Here is a 24,742-nt window from a genome sequence, read left to right on the forward strand (position 1 = left end):
AATCGCGATCATTGCCATTAATAGCTAATTACGTGTCGAGGAAACGCGCGATTGTCGATTATCGCCGATCGAAGCAAGTTCGGTGATACCTTGAAGCGTTTGCGATAGAAAAAAATCGACGCTTTCCATCCTCCTTATCGCGAAATGGATCGCGGATAATCCACTTGGCGGATGCAGGCGTTTCTCGTATGCGATCCTGCCTTCGCGAAGTTGCTATCGCGCCTATGCGCGGTCGTGCATGACCCGACGAAGGTTCTACTTTCTTCGATAGCCTCTCTAGAATCGGCCCCGTCTTGTGCGAGCGCAGCGATTACCTATAAGCGACGCGTGTTGATAATACACGCGTCATACGTTCTATTTGGACTTGTGTATTTAATAATAAAATCGAGTTCTCGCTTTCGTGTAATAAAATCGTAAGGCAACTTTTACTATTGCCAGCTAAATCTCTTAACGATGCATGTCTCTTTTCGTTATGAAAACTTTGCAGGCAACTTTCACGATTCCCATAGGGGAATCCCAATCGCTTAACGGAAAAAAAAAAAAAAAAAAAAAAAAAAAAAAAAAAAAAAAACTCAACGACCGTGTCAATTAAACGGATAATCCGCAATCTGTAATCATATAACATTATTAAAAGAAGTATAGATGAGAAAAGATAGTTATCTATGCGAGATCCGGATAAAAGAGAGGAAAGAACGCAACCGTGTATTATCTATCGTACGTATTATTAGAGGCAGACATATATGTGTGTAACGCAAACTCGCGCGTTTATCCGTTTTATAATGAAAATTATTATATACGAGCCGATGTTTCTATCATCATTGAATAAATACCGTGTATTTGACTCTTTTCCGTTCTAAATAAGCGAGTGCATGAAAATTTACTTATTACAATATCACGCAATTAAATTAAAAAATTATCTTTCTAATTTTTTTAAATTTATTTTTAGTCGAGCACACTAATCTAAGACACACACACAGTGAATTAAAAGTATATCTATCAATTATCTTTAAAAAAATGTATCAATTTCTATAAAACTTGCTTCTATAAATCGCTCTTCTTGTGTCGCAGCGATCGGTATAATTTTATAATTACAACATAGTCTCTGTATGTGTGGTATGGATGCGCTTTTAATTATCAAGGACTCGTATGATTATCTACAGGAATTTATAATTGGCGAAATGCCAGTTTAATCGCTTCGTGTAATCGCTATTATCCGCCGCGAATCGTAATCGCGACGCGCTCGGCAAACACGCGAGGAGAGTAGAAACGTGGGCGGACAGTTTGACGTATCGCACGACGGAGAAAGAGAGCGGCACAGATCTTGCACGGCGCTCTCGACCTCTTTGCGCCTACGTGGGAGGAATAGAGGAAGTCGTGCATTAAATCCGAATCTCTCCACCTTTCAGCGCTTTAAACGCCTCTCAAATGGCCATCGTCGCTCACTTCGGGCTAGGGTTTGACAGATTTGAAAATCCCGAACGGAGGACACAAAGCAGTTTTACAAAAAAAGAGAGAGAGAGAGAGAGAGAGAAGGACGACGTGGAATGAGCAGATAGATGAAAATGAATAAATATTACAGTCCTAATTATATATTTATTATATATATATATATATATATATATCTATATATATATATACCGTATGATATCTATCGTGTAGGGAGGTCTCTAGTATCTTCTCAAATAGCGTCGCTTGACGGAACAAAAAAAAAAAAAAATGGGAAAAACATTTCCGAATTAATTCCTCTCTCCCCCCCCTCCCACCTCCCCCCCAATGCTCGCGGCACCGATCTCTTCCTCGGAAGGCTTCCTTCTCTTCCAAGACGTTCGATATCCGTCGTCGATCTATAAATTCCTTATCCTTGAATATGTATATTGACACTCCGTATGTAAAAACGCCGTATATATACGACATCAATCCGACTGCGTCGACCTGTTCCATCATTCGCTGACATTCAGCTTTCGCGATAAAGTATATCTCTCGATAAGCCCCACTCCTTATTTATTTGTTAAAATATTGTATTACCGCAAGCGCATGAATATTAATCGATCTTCGTGAATATTGTTTCCTTTTACGTTTGGATTCTAACAACCGGTGAAATCTTTTGTTTGGCTGTCTACGCTAAATTACAAGCTCGTGTTAACGCGATCGGGTTAGTTTTCGCGAAACGATCGGAATAAAAATATTATATGACACAGAATTAGGGGGGGGGGGAGAGAAGGGGATTGGGGAGGGTATCGAGTAAGAAATTAACAATAAAAAAAATTATTAATTCTTGTTTACATTTAATTCGATCTCAATTATATTCATGCTAAAGTAGCCGTGTGCTGCTGCCAGCTTTTAACGTACACATCTGTAAGAACCCCCCCACCCCCACCCCCCTGCTCCTCGGCTAACTCTTGGACTTTCTCGCTCGCGCGTATCGAGCGGAAAGATTCCAGTCTCGGCCGCTCTCACTCGTGATTACGCTCATTGCCGAATTAACTGCGAACGTCAGACGTTCCCGTTCGCACGAGTGGAAAAATTCTGAGGCTTTTCACGCTCGAGCTAGCGCGACGGTAGGTGACATCGAAATTTCGATTAAAAACGATAGAAGTCGCATTCTTTTTCTCCGCCCCCCTCTTTTTTTTTTTTTTTTTTTTTTTTTTTTTTTTTTTTTTTTTAACGAGAACTATGCAATTAATCTTGTCGGTTAATCCGCGAGATTGGCGACTGCGCGCGAAAAGACATGCAAATATTTCACTTTCAAAATTACGATCGTCTCTTCCTTCAAGTCTTAACTCTAAATTATCTTTGGAAGAGTCTTGAAATTTTTAAGTAAAATTATAAAGGGGTTTAGACTAACGGGGACAATTCACGATATCATCGATGCCATATATAAATGATGCTGTATAAATCAGATTGTTGCGAACGATGATCGGAATAACAGGGATACATGGTAGATACGGGATTGCTTTAAAGTTAGAATTACGCGCGACGAGACGTCGTGCTACGCAAAATGCGTCGATCGTGCTCCATCTGACGTTTCTATCTACAAATATGCGCGATCCAATTGAACGGTTTAATGTGTATCGAGGTATGAAGTAGTGTCATGCGCGAGATGATGAAACGCGAAAGGATTATTTAGCCTTCGTCCTCAAGGCTGATCGCTGGTACACCGCGAACAATCGTCCGCGGTTTTGAGTCGATTCACACGTGCTACGAGGCTTCGTCGAGAAATAATGAAAACTCTTTAACCAGTTCTTCCATTTAATCTGAGATTATCATAACAATCTGTATTTTTAAAGAAAGGGGAGAAAAGAGAATGAGACACTCGAAAATAACAATTGGACATTCCGAAAGAAAACCTGATGCGTAGCATGTACCATAATATATGTGTTAACGCGTGCGTGTAATTATGCGACCTGCTTCTCCATGTGAATATACGTAGACTTTATAGCGTCGAAAAACTCATTGTCAGTCCAATTCCTCGGATAGGAATGATAAAGAGAACTGGATCTAGCGCGCGGATTAAATAGAGGGGGAGGGAGGGAGGGAGGAGTGACCGAGGGACATCGAACAAAGATTTCGCGGCTGCAATCGTTTGCGATGAAGGAGCAAGGAGAGGACAGAATGCACGCCCTCGTTGCATTCTCTCCTCCAGGGCCGCGTCAATACAGAGCTGCAATTCATAGCATTGATGGCAATTGATCGTCCAGTATAATAGAGCGGATTAAAAATAAATTATGGCCTTGTATGCCTGAAATTTGAACTCTGAACAAAGTTAAATGGATTTAGATAAAAGCGCAGTTAAAATAGCTCAGATAAAATTAATGATGTGTATTGTGTAACTGTAAGATATACAATATCTATCTATAGAATTGATATTTACAAAGTGTATTATTTTTAAGTTTATCTCGCGTTATAATTCGACGCGGTCGAATTATCCTTTTCCGAGATGTAACGAGAACGCCTTTTGACAGCGAGCTCTCTCGCTTGACCGCGCTAACGTTATATATCTCGTTGCATCGCGCAAGAGATTTTTAATGCGGTGGCTAGAAAGTGATTATCGGGACAAGGAGATATAAAAGCGAGGGAGGCGACTGGCGCGGTGAGATCGTGGAAGTAGGAAGAGAGAACGGCAACCTGGATAGTGTCCAAAACTCATATTCCACCTCGTAAAATGTTGAGCGAAAGGAAAAACTATAGACTTTTTTTTTTTTTTTTTTTTTTTAATCAGCGGCACACTTAAGTTTTTCTGAGCAATCTATCTATAAATTTTTTAGAGCATTCGTTCTACATGGGGAAAAAAATGCTGTTGCTTCAATTACAGTCTACGTCACGGACTGCCAATAAATATATGTAGTTGATTCAATGATATTTTTATTGGACCAAATATCTGGATTATTAAAACAACTATCCAGATATTTGGTCCAATAAAAATATCATTGAATAATGTGTTGTTTTGTTGGCAGCCCGTGACGTAGACTTTAATTGAAGCAATAGCAATTTTTTTCCGTGTATCTAAACACAAAAAAAAAATACATACTACTGTATATACAAGTAAATATTACTTGTTTCAAGTATTTCAAAAGTTTATATATCATTCGCAAATCTATCATAAGTTCATCATAAGCATCAAATTTATTCAAAATGTATTCTGAATCTTAGTAAATTCAATACTTCAATCGAGAATATTAAATTATATAATTGAAAGAAATACATTAAATTTTTCTGATCTAATAAATCTTCTTACATTAAATTAATCATATCTGACTTTTCTTCGACAAAATTTTATAATATTCTTCAAAAGAAAATATTTACTTTTTTTTTTTTTTCTTTTTAATACACGATAGAGTTTTTCTCAAATTTGTGACAAGTTTATTTTAAGACTATTATTAAGAAAATATTCTTTTTAAAGTTAAAGATAACTGTTATTTAAAAAAAAAATAAAGTAAACTGAGTAATAATTTTACTTAACAATAGAATAATATTTTTCCGTATGTAATGCTAATCGCAAATTTAAAGTTAAAATTTATATTACATATTACGCCGCATTTGCGCGTAATGGAAAATTAGTTTCATTCATATGCTAATCGAAAGACGGGCATTTGTTGCAGGAGTCTAAAAAGTCGGTGGTAACGAAGAACCGACAGAATGAGAAACTCGACGTTACTGAAGTGGGCGCAGAATTCGGCGAACAATAAAAATCAGCCGAATAAAAATGGAGGTGAGTAAAAACGGGCTCGCTAAAGTGCGAATAGTATAAGCAAATATCGCTATTTGCCGCTGTCATGGCGAAGATTGAAAACCGTCGTGACTTGCTTGTTCGCAGGAACGAATAGGAACTGGATACACCCACCGGACGCGCTCCAAAAAGGACACATCGCCTACCTAGTCAAGGTACTGCGCTGTTTCCATAATATCATAAAAATTTCTTCATGTTGAAATAAATTCATGCTGAGGCGAGGAGGTGTAATTTATATTCTAAATTTTTTACGCATCCAAATATTTTTATTACTGTGACTTTTAAATTATATCTACGATAACTTAAACCTTATACGATAATTCGTATTAAATAATCCAAAATTGCAAATGACGTAACTATAATTATATGGAGCATCGAGTAAAATTCCTATTTTTTTATTAATAATTTTTCCCAAGATTGCATTTTTCGATGGAATGCGAAATTTCTTGATTAATGTGATGTTAGCGTTGGGCAAGGTTGTGGCACGTTGGGCAAGGTTGTGGCACGCGATTGTGAAACCGTGGGATAAACAACGATAAAGTGACAAGTCTCATCCTGGGCATCGTTTGCCGATATCTAGAAACCGGCTGGAATGAAAGGTCGAGGTCATCGCGACGCATGTCGTCGATCTTTGTGGCCACTTTTCCCCCCTTTATCTCCGGTAGTTATAATTGAGTCGAAACTTTCCAAGAGGGATATCTCCATTACGCGTTCGTGGAATTTGTCGACGCGCGTACGTTTAATTGTCTTACACTCTTAACGAATGTAATTAAGCCAAGTCGATTATTTCGTCGGGCGAAACGCGTGAATGCGTATATGCACTGCGTGAGAAAAACCGAAGAAATAGCTGGCAACTATTAAGTAATAATGGATGGGACAGTAAAATAAGAATAAAAATATAATTGTTTGAGAATGAAATTATTCGATCTTTCATTCCTTTACTCCTCCTCTTTTTTTTTTACAAATAAAAAATATTTGTATATCTTTTAAATTTTTTTTTAAATTATTCTATTTTTCTCTACAAGAAATGTAACTTTATTAAAAAGCAACGCTTTATAAAATGTAAGAATTTACCATAAATTATTTCATTCTCAAAAAATTTTGTCTTATAGTGGCAAAATGAACTGCAAGTATGGAAACTATGGGAGGAAACTTAACGATGGGAGGAGTTGAATATTTCGACAAAAAAAGGACACTGATGTAAGACGAACGTGATCCGAATTATTTACATTTTCTAGCCGATTAAGAAATTTCATTATTTGCGGAGAATGATTTGCACAGAGATGGAAAAACAAAAACACTTTCCATGATCTATGTCGAGCTATTCTACACTCGAGACGCGTTCATTCATTTCGTGTCATCCGGAAAAGTTGCGCAACGCGTAACCGTCTGCCTTTCGTTTCGAATTGTTACCCTCCCTCTCCATCCTCTTGGCACGTATATAAGTTTCACCATGTATGTGAATACCAAGCGTATCGCGGATGAATTGTTCGAGACGCTGAGATCGCGTCGACGTGTTGTCGCGCGAGTTCGTTGAACTTCGAAACTTTGCGAGCGGCCAGATTTCACTATCTCACGAACGAAACGACGAAATGTCGTCAGCAATAAACGCGAAATAATGGAATTTTATTCGGATTTGCCTTTTTCGTTGGATTCGATTTTCGCATTTCAAATCAGCGCGTTTCTTTTCGGGAGATATTCCGCCGAGGAGGAAGAGTTTCTTCACGTGACGCAAAACATATACATATTTTACTTTGATCGAATGCAACATCAATTTAATTGCTTGCTATATTAGGAGTGTTATGAAAATGATAAATATTTTTGTATCTTTTTTTTTTTTTTATCTTTAATAACAATTTTTGAAATTTCACTTCCATTTTTATGGACTTTCTTATTCCTTCGCGATTATGTAAATGAGTTCAAATGTATTCTTTCGTGCTATATTTTTTTGCGATTATTGCGGCAAAATCTTTGTCTTGTTCTATGAAAATTAAAAATGATACGCAATCGTATGGTTAACACGCAATTAAAATCATGCGTCAAAATCAATTTTGTGTACTGTGCAATTATGCATTGAATCTGATCAGATTTGCGTAAGCGAACAAGACACGATTTTATCATTCAGAAAAATATATATTTTTTCAAGAATATAAAAATATTCAAAGATCATTAAAGTACGCAGTAAATGTCATTATAGAGCGATATCACGCAATTTATATATATTTTACTTATCGCGTTGTATTCATGTATCGGATTAAAGTGCAGAAATATTTTATCGAGGGATGCTGTTAGATGTGCACCGTTTATTATTCTCAAATGTTATTACGAAACATTTCCGCTTCTTTTCGTTCGCTCCATTTTGCGAAATTGCAAAATGATCGCAAGCAGTTCTATTAATTACTGATTAGCGTGCATATTGAATGTGTATACTTAAAGACTAACTTCCTGTCGATGCGTATCTAATTTTTCTACTTTTTTTTTTATACATGTCAATCAAATCTATATATTGTATATGTACATATCAATATTTTCTTTTTTATCAGTATTCCCAGTAGTTCGTACGATACAATTTTTCGTTTGATAAATAAAATTTTCATATTGGTTTTTTGATATGAATGCTCAATTTCAATTTTATTATGTATTCTGACTTGTATTTATAAGAGAAGGGTTAAATAAGTTTTCTCTCGAAAATATTGCCTTGATGAAAGATGTTGCGTATTGCTATTTTACTAGATATATGTAGATATATATGCAAAAGATTTATGACGATTATAATGCAAAAATATGCAAGCCGCGGAAAGAATGCGCTAATAAACATCGTTAATAAAGAGGTATATTCGTGTCACGTTCCAAGCATATATTTTTCTTAGAAATGTTACACGCGACGTTTCTCTCACGCTGTGTCGTCTCATATTTATTGTTTATTTTTTGCATATTGCGCGCACGGAAAAATTCCCCGTCTGACTTTATATTTTTATGATTTAATATTTTAGTATCTGGGCAGCACAGAGGTAGATCAACCTAAGGGCATCGATGTTGTCAAGGAAGCGATATGCAAACTGAAATTTAATCAGCAACTCAAGAAGAGCGAAGGCACGAAAACGCCAAAGGTCGAGCTTACTATAAGCATCGACGGCGTAGCGATACAGGAACCAAAAACAAAATTGACGACCAAGGTTCGTCGATATAAAAATAATTTTTTTTTTTTCTGAAATTTCTTTTCTTACTAACTTTTCATGGCTCGATTACTTTGCCGTGATTTGATTGAAGATTATTTTTACAGCGAATTATGCATCAATATCCGTTACATAGAATTTCGTATTGCGCCGACGACAAAGGAGAGAAGAAATTTTTCAGTTTCATTGCGAAGGAGGAGGATGCAGAGAGGCATACGTGCTTCGTTTTTGTCAGCGACAAATTAGCCGAGGAAATCACACTCACCATCGGTCAAGCCTTCGACTTGGCTTATAGGCGGTTCCTGGAAACGTCTGGTAAAGATCTGGAGGCACAACGACGCTGCATGGTACTACAGCAAAAAATAAAACGACTTGAACATGAAAACAATGTTTATCGACAACGGCTGCAAGATATCGCCGCTATTAAAGGCTCGGTTAGTGTGCAAATATAAATATAAAAGATATTTAATAAAATATTTTCATAATGTATAAATGGATTTAACGTTGATTAAATGTATGTGTGTATGTGCAATGCCTGAATAATGTTGCTAATGCCGTTTTAGGCGGATGTGTCAACCTATCTATCACAGCATAATCTACCCGACATTCTTCATGTATCTGGAGCTCCGACGGACTCGCCGCAAGTCAATGGCACGATTAGTAAAACATTGCTAAATACGAGCAGCGACAGTAACGGAAATACGTCTAATGGACCCCAGCAACCGCCGCCAGTTCCGCCGAGAAGTTTCGAAAAAAGTTTCGACGATGATTTCATGGGGTATGTATATTCAACACTACAAATTTCAATAATTTCTTTAATTTTACATTTTTATTTTATTTTATAGAAACGAGCCAGTGCCAACGCCGTCGGTTGGTACGAAATTGGAAGGGCTTCTGATGGACGAATTTGAGGAAGATTTCAATCCAAGGGCTTACGAGACTGCTGCCAATGGCCTTGCCAACCATATGTCAAATAATAATCCGCTTCCTAATGGTCAAGTATCTTCCGGATCAAACCTCTTCTCGCAATCTAATGGCACAACCAGTCCTCCGCCTCTTTGTAAGCATTTAATTTATGAAAACGAATATATCTTTCATTATGTTATCAGTGCAAAAATATTATATTTTATCTCCAGTGGCGCCACCACCAAAGACGAAAGATTCAAGACGTCAAAACGGAGTCAAAGAAGATTTGTTCGGTAGCATTCCTTTCAATCCCACGCCGACCCTAAATATGAAGAATGAATTTAAGGATCCATTCGAAATGGGAGAATTTGGAGCTTCGACTATGACATCAAATCCTAGCCAACAAGAATTGGAAAATGCTATTGGTCTGCTAGACAAGAAACTACTGGAGATGAAGGTGAAACATACAATTTCATTCAATTCATAAGTTTTCAGAGTTTTTGCTGTAGACAGATTGTAAAGCTTGTAATGTAAAATTTTTAGGACGGTTTTAGTAGAGGGCTATGTATTGGAACTGACGATTTTTCTTTGGAGAGCTTGGACCCGTTGCGAAATTAAACTCATCGATCAAATTGGAAACTAGGAGCGCTCGAACAAGAACTTTATTAGTACTCTCGGATGCAGAGTACGAAAGAATAAAATAATTAGAAATTATGTCCGTATAAAACCAAAATTAGTCAATTATTACTATTACTTTGCTCGTATATTTATGATCATGCTCGATATTTATGGTACATGTATGAAATAATTATATAAGGCGTGTATCCTTCTACGCTCGTTGGTATAATCTGTACTATTTTGTTTGCTTTAGAGAATTGGAGTCCAATTTTAATAACGCACTAGAAACGCGTTATCGTTGTTAATATGAGTCAGTGAGACCAGATCTCAAGTTGACCGCTAGAATGGAACGAGATATTATTCTAATCGAGGTCACGTAATTTTAGACGAGAATTTGTTTTACACGCGCGGCGTGTGCATACCCACATATATATGCATATATACACTATACACTAAAATAGATCTTATCGCGAATCGATGGTATGCTTGCGTCTTTTATATTTTTTAATGAGAATTAAAAAAAAAGAACCAATGAATATTGTAATCCCGCAGCCACCAAGTCGGATAATGGTGAAGGCCGAGTAATTTCTTAAATTTTAAGAGATTAATTAAGAGAAATTCGCAATATATATTTTATACTCGGCTTAGTTTATAAATTAGTCTTTTCATGTCATTCAATCATCGATTGAAAATTGAGTTAGTAGACGATAAAAATGGAGCACTAACTATCCATGGTGTTAGAAATCACACTAATAATATGAACGCATTGCTTTTATAATCCATCGATTGAATTCGTACACTCCACATATCCTCTTTCTTTGGTCTATTGTACTTTTATTCTCCACACCTTTCTTTTGAAGACAACATAATCGGAAAGAAAGGTTTAACTCTAAGAGCATGAGAGATTCTAGTTGTATATTTTACAGTAATCTCTATGTATCATGATAATAACTAAACCGACCAATGTAACATGGAGTGTTAAACGAGTTCACGCTACAACAAAGAGGATAATAATTATTAATAATTATGTACATATGGAATTCTATATCTCTTATTATTGTTGCTATATTGTTTAAGAATCATAGTTAAGAATATAGCATATGATTATTACAACTGAAATATTGAATATTTGAAGCATCTTCCTTATAATTGGTATATTAAATTTCAGAATAATTTGAAAGAAAAATTATGCAGCTCAACAGCTGCATAATTGACAACTCATGACATTATCCTTTTGTTTTCACAACTAAAATATCACTTATAAACAATTGTCTCATTTCTAATTTTTAAAAATTGATTTATCTTTGATTTAGATATTTAGATCAATATCTCGATGAAACTCGATCATATATTATCATACACTTTAAAATTATAAATAATGGCATTTGCGAGCCCAATCTTTCTTTTCGTCTGTCATTTTAATTAGTAATGTCATAAATTATATTGAGGTGCAGATAAGAAAATATACAGGATGAAATAAATAATTATATAAAATATAAATCAAATATATAAAAATATATTCATAAAGAAAATTTTATGAGAATTTTAAGAGAATATATGCTACAATCTTCAAGAATTATATGGTTACTCGCTTACTGAAGAATATGTAAATTTTTCAAGACAATTACAGGATGAGGTGCAAATTTAAAAAATATTTTATATTAAACAATAAATATAAACAATATATTATGTTTGTTATATAGAAAATGTCAGTAGTAGAATTGCTCTTACAAGATACTCTGAAAACTGATGTAAAATGTTATACAAAATCCTAAAACAGCAGATTATTAAAGAAAATATTGTTGCAAAACTAATGAAGAAAAAATCAGTTTGAAGAAAAATTTATAATAAGTATTTGGATATTATGTCCAATTATTTGATTACATATGACAAATATGCTTGATAATTGATACATATATTTTTATATCCTGTTAATTATTTATCATATCGAACAATTCTTTCGAACTCTAAAATTGTATCGAAAATCTAACCTAATTCACAGATAAACACAAAGTCTATAATAGATCTTGCGGATATTCGAAGATTTTATCTATCATATATAGTTTAAATGTCTCGCATCACAATTTTTATATCGCTTATACGAGTCGAATACGATAATTTCAGAGATGTAGCGATAGCGCTTTTAAACTTGGCGCGCTTTTCGGGGGCGACGAAACGTCACGCGATGATACGGCGGTCACGCTGCAGGCGGCGCTAGCGGCGTGAACGTGGCGCGACGCGCGCCGCGTCAGTATTCCGCGAGCTCTCGTCGTGTTTTGTTCGCTTCTCGCTTCGCCCGGTCTCCATCTCGAGTCATCAGGGTGGGAGGGAATCACCGCCGCCTGTAGACGCGAGACTCGACGAGAAACGCCACAGAGACAAAAGTGCCTTCTTCCTTCCTCGCCGCGAACGAAGATCCCTCTCAGGATGGCGGACGACAACCACGAGAACGGCACCAGTAACGGCGACGTGTCCGAGATCGAGCTGATCATCAAGGTGAGTGTGCCACGCGCGATCGCGATAGACGGATAGCGGGATGGTGGGGGGGGGGGGGTGAAAGAGGAGGAGAAGGAGTGAGAGAGGGGAGAGGGGTAGACGCAGAAAAAAAGCGAGGCAATCGTCCCGTGCGCGCTATGGGCGTGGAACCGTACCGATTCCTGCTCCTCGTTGCCGCTCCCGCAGGAAATCCAAAGAGAGATAGGGAGTCTCGGCCTCTTACTCTCTCAGCAAGATGCCGCGAGCGTGAAAATCGTTCCGCGGATGGCCGGCGCGGAAATAATCCGCGATGACCGTTGATCGTTCTCCGTCCGATACGTCGTGACGTATCGACTTTTGTTTCCATATCGCCTCACGTTCGGTCCGCGATCAATGCCGTTCACCGCGTATAGGAGAACTTTTCCTTCCTTTATTGTACCGAACGCCGACGCGCAATTACCGGGGAGAACCGGAATTATTCGCGAACGAATCTCGGTCGTTGGTTGCTCGCATTCTCGCGAGCGAATCTCGGCCGATATATACGCGACGAATATAATATTCGCTCTTTCCGACGAGTAAGATTGACTTTTAGCGGAGGGCCGACACGCGTCACGAATCTCATATTTTTAACGTTACATCGAGACCGGTTTAAAAGTGGCTCAATTCAATTTCTGACGCCGCTAACCGTTGCCGCGAGTAAGAATAGACATGATTTTCGCGCGTGTCTACGATAAGAACGTAGTCTGAATTCGGCGAGATTACACCGACCCTTTACGGCGAATCTTGAATAAATAGAACCCGCTATCTATCTTTACGAAATACGGATCTTCGCTACGACATATATCGCATTCTAAAAACCAGAACATTTGCAGTAGAACCACGCGAGTGTCTCCTCCTCGGAGAGCAGCAGCGCGTCGTACGTTCCTTTACGCGTGTCGAGTCATCGAGGGCGCCGCTTCTTACCGCTACGTGTACTCTCTTTCTCCCTCCGTCGATCGTTTGTGTATTCAGCGGGCGTTACACGCGACAGATGGGACACGACGAAAAGACGGCCGGCCCCCGCCCCCCGCCGTCACTCGCGTCCGGAAAAGCGATCGGGGGACGAGAAGTCGTCGCGCGCGCGACCTGCAAAGTGATCGCGACGGGAAAATGAAAGGTACCCCCCCTTCCCCCTCCTCTTTTCCGGGGCTCGCCTCTTAGAATCCGGACGGAGATCGGCGATGTCGGCGATCTGGAATTGTGATGAATTTATACGCGCGAACGCGGTGCAAACTCCATCTCTCTATCGCGACTCTCTCGGCGCATTTCTATCTTATCGGGAATATATACATATAAATCGCGCATCGATTCAAATCTTACCGGCGAGATCTCTCCTTATCGCGTGATTATCGATCGTCGAAGAAATATGAGAAAAAAAAAATTTTTTCTCGCAATTCATTTTTCATTATCATTCCAATGATGTAATACACCTCGTGGAATCGTGATTTTTCAATAACATATCTCTTATTCGATCGAAAAGAAACGACGGATGTCCTTCGCGTGTCGTTTCTTTCGATCGAATAAAATATTATTGAAAAATCATTCTACAAAATGTCACGCATCATTAAAATATGACAATTAAAAACGATGTAGTATCAAAATTATAACAAATAAAATATCTCAATATTACTTTTTAATATAGTTCGAAAAAAAATTTTTTTTTTATCTCGAAATAATAAAAAGGCAAAATGTACACGTTAAGACGTAAAAAAAAAAAAACCACCCGTTGTCGTAAACACGTTCGTTGATCTTACATGATATCGTAATTTCAACGATATCACATTAGATTTTGATTTCGATTCGATAGTAACATCGGGCTGTTTACGATCGCCATTATTCGTATTTTTGATCGACACGATCGCGCCTCGATTCGATTCGATCGAGGGTGCGAGCTCGGCGCGGGTTCTCGAAACTTTCTTTTCATCGACTTTCCAGGGGGAATGACACCTTATAAGCGGAAACGCGGGCTACACTCGACAAGTGACCGTTAAAGAGCTTGGCGATTAAACTTTCGCCGGAACGCCGCCCGCGGATCGATCGATCGATCGGATTTCTTCCGAGGAAAATTAGCATCCACAACGCCGTGTGGTGGACTGTAATTTCGGCATGCATCCCATTGAATTATATGACCATCTCGTAAAAGAAATACAGTGCTTCTCTAATTCGATATTGCAGAAGAAATTTTTGACATCTTTCTCCCTACACAGGCAATATTTTCATATATAGCACAGATATAATTTACAATTTACGTAACAAAATATTTAATATATTTGATAAATTAAACGTGAGCTTCAAAAGTTTAATATTATTATTATGTACATATACAGGGTGGGGCATTTATATCGAGACACCTAAATATCTAAAAAAATAAAGCAAGATAGAAAGAAATGTTTCGGACAAAAGTTGTTCGGTTCTAAGGGGGTCACGAGATGGTGACGTTAGTTTGACCTCGGGTGGAGGCGCTTCGGAGATTTCAATGTCAATCTTGTTTTTTTTAATGGAAACACGTCAATTTTTTTACATAAATCGATTCCTCGCAATATTCCGCGTAAAAAGTTATAGGGGTATGATGGCCAAAAGTTTAATAGTTTACGAGATATTTTATATTTTATTTTATCACTTTACTTGGACATAATTTGACATAAACTATGAGATATCTCATAAAATTATTTATTCTGCAATAATGTTACCTTAATATTTTAAGCTCAAAGAATGAGAGACATGGATTGGTGTGAAGAAAATAAAACAAGATTGACATTGAAAGGCTCCGAGGCGCCTCCAGCCAAGGTCAAACTAATGGCACCATCTTACGACCCCCTTAGAACCGAGAAAATTTTGTCCGAGAAACATTTCTTTCTATCTTGCTTTATTTTTTAGATATTTAGGTGTCTCGATATAAATGCCCCACCCTGTACATATCTATCATTTACACATTAATATTTAAAAAGAAATGAAAACAACTGCATCACAATCGATTGTTTATTGAAAATAAAAGAGCGCGAAATTAAGATGGAAGGAGAAAAATTCATATAATATGTGTCTGCTGTCGCGGGGGAAGAGAAATATTTTTTAAGACAAAAAAAAAAGAAAGAAAAATCAAAAAAGATTCAGTGTTGAATTTTGTCGAAAGCGTTCGCTCTTTACTCATTGTTGTCGATTCTATTGTGAAGGTGAGAGACGATTGTCGCGTATGACAGGTAGAATCTGTCCTCTCAAGTACGTCAATGAGAATTTTCAGATAACTTACTTATCATCTCGACTGGTTAGATAAATATTCAGGTAGCTCGGGCAAACTGGATATTTGTTAAAAATTCGATTTTTAGCTCATGTCTTATAAGTAAACATGATAAAACACAGAAATTGATAATAAATTATCAGCATCCTTTAACGCGAGATACAAAATTCTGATATATAAAATTAATATATCGTAATTTATATGAAAATTTACATCTTACGAGAGCTCTATTATACATTTTTTGTTACGGTACATTTTTTTATTACATTTTATAATTGATTATAATAATAACGATAGAGTCATAAGTATAATAGTTGTGATAATTTAATTTATTACAAGATATTTTTGCTATTATCGAATTGGAGGATATCGGTAGGATAAAAGTATCGTCGACAACTTCCTCAAAATTCATCGACCTCTGATATTATACGCTATGCTTTTAAAATAACGTCGCATCGATATTCAAATTTCGGATGTATACGAATAAATAAGCATGAGCGTTGAAATTAGTTAAAAATACGCATCGTCCGTATTTTCTTCGTAACGGAATATACGGTAAATACACGCTTATTAAACGGTGACCGTTTAATTTATTCGATTAATGGGGTCAGACTGTATAATCGACGTGTACCGGTCCGGCTATATACCGTTGTTGTAAATCGAAAGTACCATCGAACGACAGGTACGTACATAGACGTAATTTTCTATCCAATCGTCAAAATCGTGCGCGCGGGAAGATTTAATGATAAACCGATCGACCTTGCACTCTCGGCAAGCGATGCCAAGTCTCTCAAGTAAGTGTGTCAAACGGGACGAAACGTCAAGTGGCTACCGCGTGGTCCTTCTCCGAGATTCTACCGTTAAACCATGGACTCCTTTACCTTCCGCTTTCCTCGCTCTCCTCCTGGCTTTCCCCACTGACTTCGATCTCCTCTATTATATCTACGAATACTTTGTAAACTTGTTTATTGAAAAACAGAAGATTGAATAAGGAGGAGAAAATTCATATAATAAGCCTTTGCTGTCGCGAGGGAAGAGAAACATTTTTTAAGACGAAAGAAAAGATGGAGAAGGGAAAAAAAATGCTTTTTTTTTTTTTGGTCCCTTCTTATGCGTACATTAATTTCTATATTATTTTTAAATTGTTTATCTTGTTATGATTTAATTATTATGTTTTGACTATCTCCTCCTTTTACGATGTTTCGTCTCGCTGGAATTATTACTTTTCCGACCGCGGTTACTCGCGTTAAAATAAAAGAATATCACATAGTCATACCTGCGGCGATCGATTAGACTTTAATCTCCTCTAAGGTCATTACAAGCGTGTTTAGGTGGGAGAGACGCTCCGATAGTTCGCACAGTTGTTTCATAAATACGCAACACGTCGCTTCAAGGAAACGTGGAGAAAAATGCGTGCGTAAAAAGGACGTATAGGCGTATAAAAAGAAAATATCTGAAACGTCGCGTGACGCGGGGATTGAGAGATATTGATGTTCACCCGGAAACCCAGTCTGGGAAACGTTGTTCATCTATTAATAACCGCTTACGAGTGCATGTAATATTTTTTCGCGAACAACGTCCTGATACTTTTTTCTCTTGCTCATTGCTGGTTTCATTTAAAAAAAAAAAATAATAATAATAATAATAATGGCGAATGCGTTGCGATATTACGATCCTCGTCGCATATGCTCGTAAAAGTCATATTCGTACACGTGCGCACACACGTGCATACATCTGTCTATTTCTATACGTAACGGTGTACTATGTACAAGATGGTAAGAACATCTTGTACATGTACGATGGAAATTTTGTAAAAATGAGAGATAGGAAAGAGGTAGCATCATCTTTATATTACTTTATGAATTATCTATTTAAAGAAGATAAAATTTTCAAAATTCAGCTTACGCGAGCACGTATATATATATATATATATATATATCTCGTGTGATTTGAGATTAAAAATATATTATTATAAATTAAAAAATATATTATTTCCGAAGTCACTCGCCGGCGGTCTCGTCAAATTGTTCGATCGATATAGCTCGGCTTGCGGATGATAAAATTTTGTTATCGTTCCAGAATATATTTCTTCGGCAGCAAATGCCGCAGATACGCATTATTTTCATCCGCGGACATGCGGAACGAGGTGATCCACGGTATATTACCATTAACGATATCACCGATGCGTACACTATTTTTAGCCGATCTTCTATTTCCACTCGATTTCTTTCCGCGGTACTTTTTTTCCGCTGGTACTCCATGACTTCGGCAGAGAGTCCGCGTAATGTCGCGACGTCCCGTCCTAGTAACGTAACGCAAACCGCACGCGCTCGCATAACAGACATTATAATATTATAATTCTTCTGTTTCTCGGGCGCGCATATATAACTTGGGATTCCTCGACGAAGGTTCCCGTTTCCCCTAAGTAGCATATATCGCGCCCGTAAAAATGCCGAATTCGATTAAACGTCATATCACCCGATGCACGTTTAGGAAACCGCTTATGCGACTTTTCGAACGATGGAATTCGCCTGCGTACGTATACGCGGTATCGTATCTGTTTCACGGGAAATTAAAAGCCGCGACGATGAAATTGAAATGGCCTGGATATTTATACAATTTTGTGCCGTACATGTCGGAGAGAGATATATATATATAGGGTGAGACTTGTGGAAAAGATGCACATCCTGTATATTACGTCAGGCTTAATAAGATTCTGACATCATCCATGGTTCCCCGTTCCGAACTCAATGGACATGGATGCATGCGATAGGCACACCTGACATCGCATACGAATTTTCAAGCTTTCGTAATAGAGAAAGGAGGCGAGGAGCGAGACTGGCGAGGTAAAAGAGATTGCAATGTTCAATGAAACGAAGGATGTTTAGTGTCATCGTGACATTTGAGACACCATGAGCGTTCTCCGCACGTGACTCGCGCCCTCGCGACACGAATACCAGACACATCGAATTTCCGCGTATATATGATCACGAAAATATTATTAACTATAAACTATTTTAAATTCATTCGTACCATCCACACTTTATGTTTTATACAAGTCTAGTTTCGGTAACGCCGATTGGCTTTAATCGCCGATTTACTTGCTCTTTGCTCTCGTGCTCTCTTTTCGATTGCAATTTTAAAAATAAACGAAGGGATTGAATTAATTTCAAAGATAATTAAAATAAACAACGTTGCAATATAGTCCCAGTTAAAATTAAAATTGATAAAGAATTAGAGTGTTAAAGATAATTGAAGTAACAACGCATTGCAACACATTATCAGCTATAATTAAAATTGATAAATTCTTTAAAGCGCGAGTTATTTTCCTTTCCATTATATTTATCTACGTACATTGCACGCTTTATTCGGAATAAATGATTCGTCGTAAAGTCATCTTGCACAATCGTATATACGAAGGGGAAGGACATAACTCTTTGGATATACTCCTTGGAATTCAACATAACCGCCGCTTGGAAAGTCAGCTTGATGGTCAAATAGAGGGCCTTACTCATTCTCATTGAATTATTATCCTATTTCACATTCTTTGTACATTCCGGAAATAATGTCGCTTCGTCGACATTGCGTAATGATGCTTCGGATGTAACGGAGCACTAGTTTCGATATCGTACGTCGATCGACTTTGAAAGATGTTTTAACAGATGTCTAATGAATGTGTAAAGAATCATCGTAACACACATTTACATATCTATTAATTTAATGATAAGAGTATCTCGGATTTATATAAGACGAATAGAATTTAGAGGCATAAACCACAAAGTATCTCGGCAAATTGCAATTTTTTAGATATGACTTTAGAATAATTTATTATTTAATAAAATAATTTATTGTTTTTAAATTATGATTCCAAACTGTGCTGTTGGATCAATAGAAAGGGCTTGCTCTTGAATATATGGTATATACAGGGTGGGGCAATTTATATCGAGACCTAATATAAATAGCTAAAAAATAAAGCAAGATGGAAAGAAATGTTTCTCGGACAAAAGTTGTTCGGTTCTAAGGGGATTATATAAGATGGTGCCATTAGTTTGACCTTGGGTGGAGGCGCCTCGGAGTCTTTCAATGTCAATCTTGTTTTATTTTCTTTACACCAATCGATGTCTCTGATTTTTTGAGCTTAAAATATTAAGGTAACATTATTGCAAAATAGATAATTTTATGAGATATTTCATAGTTTATGTCAAATTATGTCCAAGTAAAGTAATAAAATAAAGTATAAAATATCTCGTAAACTATTAAACTTTTGTCCATCATACCCCTATAACTTTTTACGCGGAATATTGCGAGGAATCGATTTATGTAAAAAAATTGGGGTGTTTCCATTTAAAAAAAACAAGATTGACATTGAAATCTCCGAAGCGCCTCCATCCGAGATCAAACTAACGGCACCATCTTACGACCCCCTTAGAACCGAACAACTTTTGTTTCAAACGTTTCTTTCCATCCTGCTTTATTTTTTAGATATTTAGGTGTCTCGATATAAATGCCTTACCCTGTATATATATATAAGATATTTTTGCGACATGTGTATTATTTGAGATATGCAAACTGCAAAAAAAGCCATCTGCAAAGATTTAATAGCGTCACTTTGATTTGTGCGAGATGTACAGAGTCGCTCATTGACAGGATCCTCTCTGAGGATCGTGTGCGCTAAATAAAGCCTTGACTTTCTCACGTTGTGCAATGTCCGAAAACAGATACATGCGTCATCGCCGAGAAAGAATACAGTGATGCGTGCACGCGAGAAACCAGCTGCATGACGCATATGAGACTGGAAAGTAAAACAAGGACATCATTAGTAGTAGTGAGTGATAGTAGCAGCGGCGATATGATATCGCGATCTCTTCATTCCTCTAATGTATGCGGCTCATTAGATCCTGGAAGAGTGGTTGATTGTTAACGCCGGATGAAAATAGAATCAGCATTTGACAGAGAAAGAGAGAGAGAGAGAGAGAGAGAGAGAGAGAGAGAGAGAGAGAGAGAGAGAGAGAGAGAGAGAAAGAGTTGGCGAACTGCCGAGATTCGATTTGCTCAAATTACAGCAATACCCAATTATATTAAATGACAGGGAGAAATAGAATTCAATGATTAAAGCTAAAATAAAGATGTTTTTGTTGAAAAAAATAGAAAACTTTTTTGCGATATTAAAGTGGAAAATTATTTACGAGTTGATAGTCTAAAAAGTCTAAAAGCATTGCGTGCGGCATTAAAAATATCAGGATTTGGATTCAGAAATAACACGTCTGTGAAAAACTAAAAAAACTAAAAAAAAAAAGAGTGAAAATAAAAAGATATTTTGGATCGGCAGATTGCGTAAGATTTTTTGGGATAGCCATGAGCACGGAGAGTAGGACGCGTCAGATAGCGAGTAAATAAACCGTGACATCGAGGAAACGAGAGCGGAGCTCTAGCAACTTTGTTATACGTAACTCTCTCGATTCGGCCGATCGAGTGAGAGAAAATGTGGTAGGACTTGGTCCGGGTTTGACTAATGGCTGAGTTTGCTCATCGTGCGCGGACACAAAGATTCGCACATTTCGCCACGTCGTTGTTCAATATACGCACTAGTTGCGCGATGACGTCAGTCCCTTATCACTCGCAGATACAGACAGGACAATCCAATCCACGAGATATCGCGGAATTTACATGTTAACTCGCCAATAGCCACGAAAACATAGAGTAGTAAAATATTTCAGATTACAAAAATGTATGAAACTAAAACATATCTTTGGTCGAAGACATTTTTATAGCGTAAAATATGTTTGATATATAAAGAAAAAAGGAAAGAAAGAATATATTTTTTTTCATTTAAAATATATTTTCGATATATACATATACATATATGTATATATTTAGCGAAATTTCATTAAATTCTTGTCCTGATTTTGAAATATATTCGTCTAATGTAGAAAATATTGTTTTCAGGCATCGACGATCGATGGCCGTCGAAAGGGCGCCTGCCTCTTCTGTCAGGAGTATTTTATGGACTTGTATCTTCTGGCGGAGCTAAAAACGATTTCTCTGAAGGTGACCACCGTGGATATGCAAAAGCCGCCACCTGATTTCCGCACCAATTTCCAAGCCACCCCGCCGCCCATCTTGATCGACAACGGCGACGCGATACTGGAAAACGAGAAAATCGAACGACACATCATGAAGAATATTCCCGGCGGGCATAATCTCTTCATACAGGATAAGGAAGTGGCTACTCTCGTGGAAAACTTGTTTAGCGTAAATGTCAATTAATCAGAGTCGAAAGTGAAATCGGTTCGAGAAATCAAACTGTCGAATTGTATTTCTTTTTTTCTGGCGGGACGATAAATTACATGTGTCGATTGGTTTCGTCGATTGCAGAAACTCAAGCTGTTGCTGTTGAATGCGAAGGACAAGGACAAGGATCCCAAATCCTCGTCGCTGATGGCGCATCTACGTAAGATCGATGAACATCTGGGTCGCAAGGGCACGCGCTTCCTCACCGGCGATACCATGTGCTGCTTCGACTGTGAGCTGATGCCGCGACTGCAGCACATCAGGGTCGCCGGCAAATATTTCGCCGACTTTGAGATACCGGAGACTCTGGTGCACTTGTGGCGGTACATGCATCACATGTACAGGCTCGACGCTTTTCTACAGAGCTGCCCAGCCGATCAGGATATCATTAACCACTACAAACTGCAACAGGTGAGGCGAGTGGGTCGACCTCTAATTGCATACGAGTTGTCGGTTGAATTGAATAATTAATACTCTTCGAACAAATGCTTTTAATTTGCATCCACGCTTTTCGCGATGACGCAATTATTACATTTGCTGCACGGTAAACTACAATTTTCTCACATCCATCGATATAATTAAAACGAGCTTTCAATAATCATTGCAGAGTATGAAAATGAAGAAACACGAGGAGTTGGAGACGCCGACCTTCACCACGAGTATTCCGATCGAGGTCAACGATGATTAGGCTGGACGTTCCTCGAGTCTGCGATCGCGTGACTTTGATTAGACATCGAGATCGGGATTTGTAGCGAAACGGCGAATCACCTTGACAGAGTTTCAATGGCGCGCGCATTTTGTAATTTAATATTCATCATTAGTATCTTGAAAACAAACAGTAATTTTTCCATTGGAACTCGTGTCTTTCCAGCTGCTAGCTCGTGTCGTCGCCGCATCATTGATATTTTTTTGCTAAGTAATCGTTACTGGATCTAATCCCTTTTTCGGGATCAAGTCAAATGTAAACGGATTAGCTTTTTTTACCGCAAACGACGCGACAACATATATAAGTGCATTAAGACTTTGAAAGTCTTAGTATCGATAGATTATCGATTTTCTTTATTTTTCTTCTTTCTTTTTTTTTCCTTCTATGTATGGCACACATACATAGTTTTGACTTGAGTAGTATTAGCAAGATTTTATTTTGCTATTATCGATTCAAGGATTAAGTCGATTAGCAGAAACTATCATGATTTTGCCATTTTCTAACGGCAACAATCATGGAGACTAATACCAAGAATGCAAAAGAAACGTATGCGTTCGAGGGAACTAAATTGGGTGCCATTATATTTTTGCAATTTTAATAAAACTTATCCCTTTAAATAATTATTCCAATCATTATTCCTAGGCATTATTCTTACGTAAGATAAAACGTAAATAAAGTTGAGAAGAGATATAGAAAATGTTTCAATATCATTTTTTAATTTGTGCGTATAACTATCGTTTTTATATAATAAATATGTTAAATATTTCTTATCATCATCGCTACTACCATTTAAGCATGGAATCGAAACATTAGCATTTAATGAAAAGGATGTAGGAGGATAAAGGAGTTCAGAGTTATAAATTTGTTTAATCGCGGCTTTATTTTCTTAAACGCTATTACATGACGAGCATACATTATCGATATACGTAGAAGAAAAAACGTTTCGCTATATCTCTCGCGAGATATGTAATCCAGAGTGCGTACGTTTCTTCTGGATTCCACAGTATAGGTATCTTGTTATATATTCACGTTTCATTGTTAGCACTTTTACTGATTTTTACAAACGAAGAAAGAGTATATATCGCGCAAGTATAACTCCGACATTTCTCGAGTCGAAAGCATTTAAAGTAACGACATCCAGGAGCATCGACTCTGCTTATTTCTGCACTAATACACAATCCACTGTTCCAGAAAACAGAAAACGAGCGATTTTATATTCGTAAGCAACTGTTTATTTCCGCAATAGTAATTCTATTATTATTATGATTATTATTATTATTATTATTATTATTACTATTATTATATTACTATTGTATTATTAATTTTGGTTTATATATCCATAAAAATCAATATATCAGTGTTTACATTTAGCGCCTAATGTCCCATCATTTATTACGGCAAGAATATACGACGTAAATTGAGTTTTCATATCTATAATGTTACTTTTATGTGACCTCTGAGGGTTAAATTTTTTTTTCTGTTAAATGTATGTGCGATATCAATGTTTTATATTTTGTGGCGATATAGATAGAGAGTAATTAATCGTATAGAGTTTTTATTCAGTACGTTATTCATAAGTAAGCATCGCGTTTTAAAAGATGATTAAAAGTTAAAGTTAACAATATACTACAGCAAATGTAAAGTAACTTTGAAAGCTCCAAAATTGTCATCTTGACAATTATGAGAGATAAAAAGATCGATAGCATTATTTTAGTATAAGATATCATTTAATTTTTGTGTGAATTTTCCGTTTTTCGATCATTTTAATTTAGCATCATAATTATCGGCATAAATTTTTTCCCCGCGAAAGAGGATCGGCCGACTCGAAGCCGAGAGATTCGAGCGGAACCAGATACGAAAGATATAACCGAGGGAGGATAAATGAAGAAAGACGAACATATCCGTCGCGGTTGCGCGTCGGTGTGTCCACCGTCTCGTACACGCTTTAAAATAGCACGCCCTCCCTTCCCCTCGTATTGGCGAGCTATTATGACGCGTCTCCCATTCATAAATAGGGACGGCGCTTATCGGCGCTCCGGCCATCTTGACTACGCGATCGCGTGAGTTTC

General features: G+C 37.3%; 2 protein-coding genes across 3 annotated transcripts in view; both read left to right on the plus strand.

Moving 5' to 3' along the window:
• LOC138941096 (PTB domain-containing engulfment adapter protein 1) overlaps nt 1–11,046 on the plus strand; it is a 30,167-nt gene extending 19,121 nt beyond the window's left edge. For both annotated transcript variants that reach the window (XM_070310450.1, XM_070310451.1), the window contains exons 2-9: nt 5,100–5,209; nt 5,315–5,382; nt 8,221–8,403; nt 8,511–8,837; nt 8,967–9,181; nt 9,249–9,463; nt 9,540–9,766; nt 9,853–11,046. In XM_070310450.1, the coding sequence (XP_070166551.1) occupies nt 5,137–5,209; nt 5,315–5,382; nt 8,221–8,403; nt 8,511–8,837; nt 8,967–9,181; nt 9,249–9,463; nt 9,540–9,766; nt 9,853–9,927 (1,383 nt within the window). In that variant the 5' untranslated portion in view covers nt 5,100–5,136 and the 3' untranslated portion in view covers nt 9,928–11,046. The remainder of the gene's footprint in view (nt 1–5,099; nt 5,210–5,314; nt 5,383–8,220; nt 8,404–8,510; nt 8,838–8,966; nt 9,182–9,248; nt 9,464–9,539; nt 9,767–9,852) is intronic.
• Nucleotides 11,047–12,175: 1,129 nt separating this feature from the next.
• Nucleotides 12,176–24,023, plus strand: Clic (chloride intracellular channel protein 5). Its single transcript, XM_070310538.1, has 4 exons — nt 12,176–12,423; nt 21,623–21,928; nt 22,052–22,378; nt 22,575–24,023. Exons 1-4 carry the CDS (start codon nt 12,355–12,357, stop codon nt 22,653–22,655), a joined length of 783 nt encoding a protein of 260 aa, XP_070166639.1. The 5' UTR covers nt 12,176–12,354; the 3' UTR covers nt 22,656–24,023.
• Nucleotides 24,024–24,742: the final 719 nt, after the last annotated feature.

The sequence above is a fragment of the Polyergus mexicanus genome, unplaced genomic scaffold (genome assembly GCF_030449975.1).
Source record: "Polyergus mexicanus isolate NDT 795.1 unplaced genomic scaffold, iyPolMexi1.0 SCAF_18, whole genome shotgun sequence".
NCBI classification, from domain to species: domain Eukaryota; kingdom Metazoa; phylum Arthropoda; class Insecta; order Hymenoptera; family Formicidae; genus Polyergus; species Polyergus mexicanus.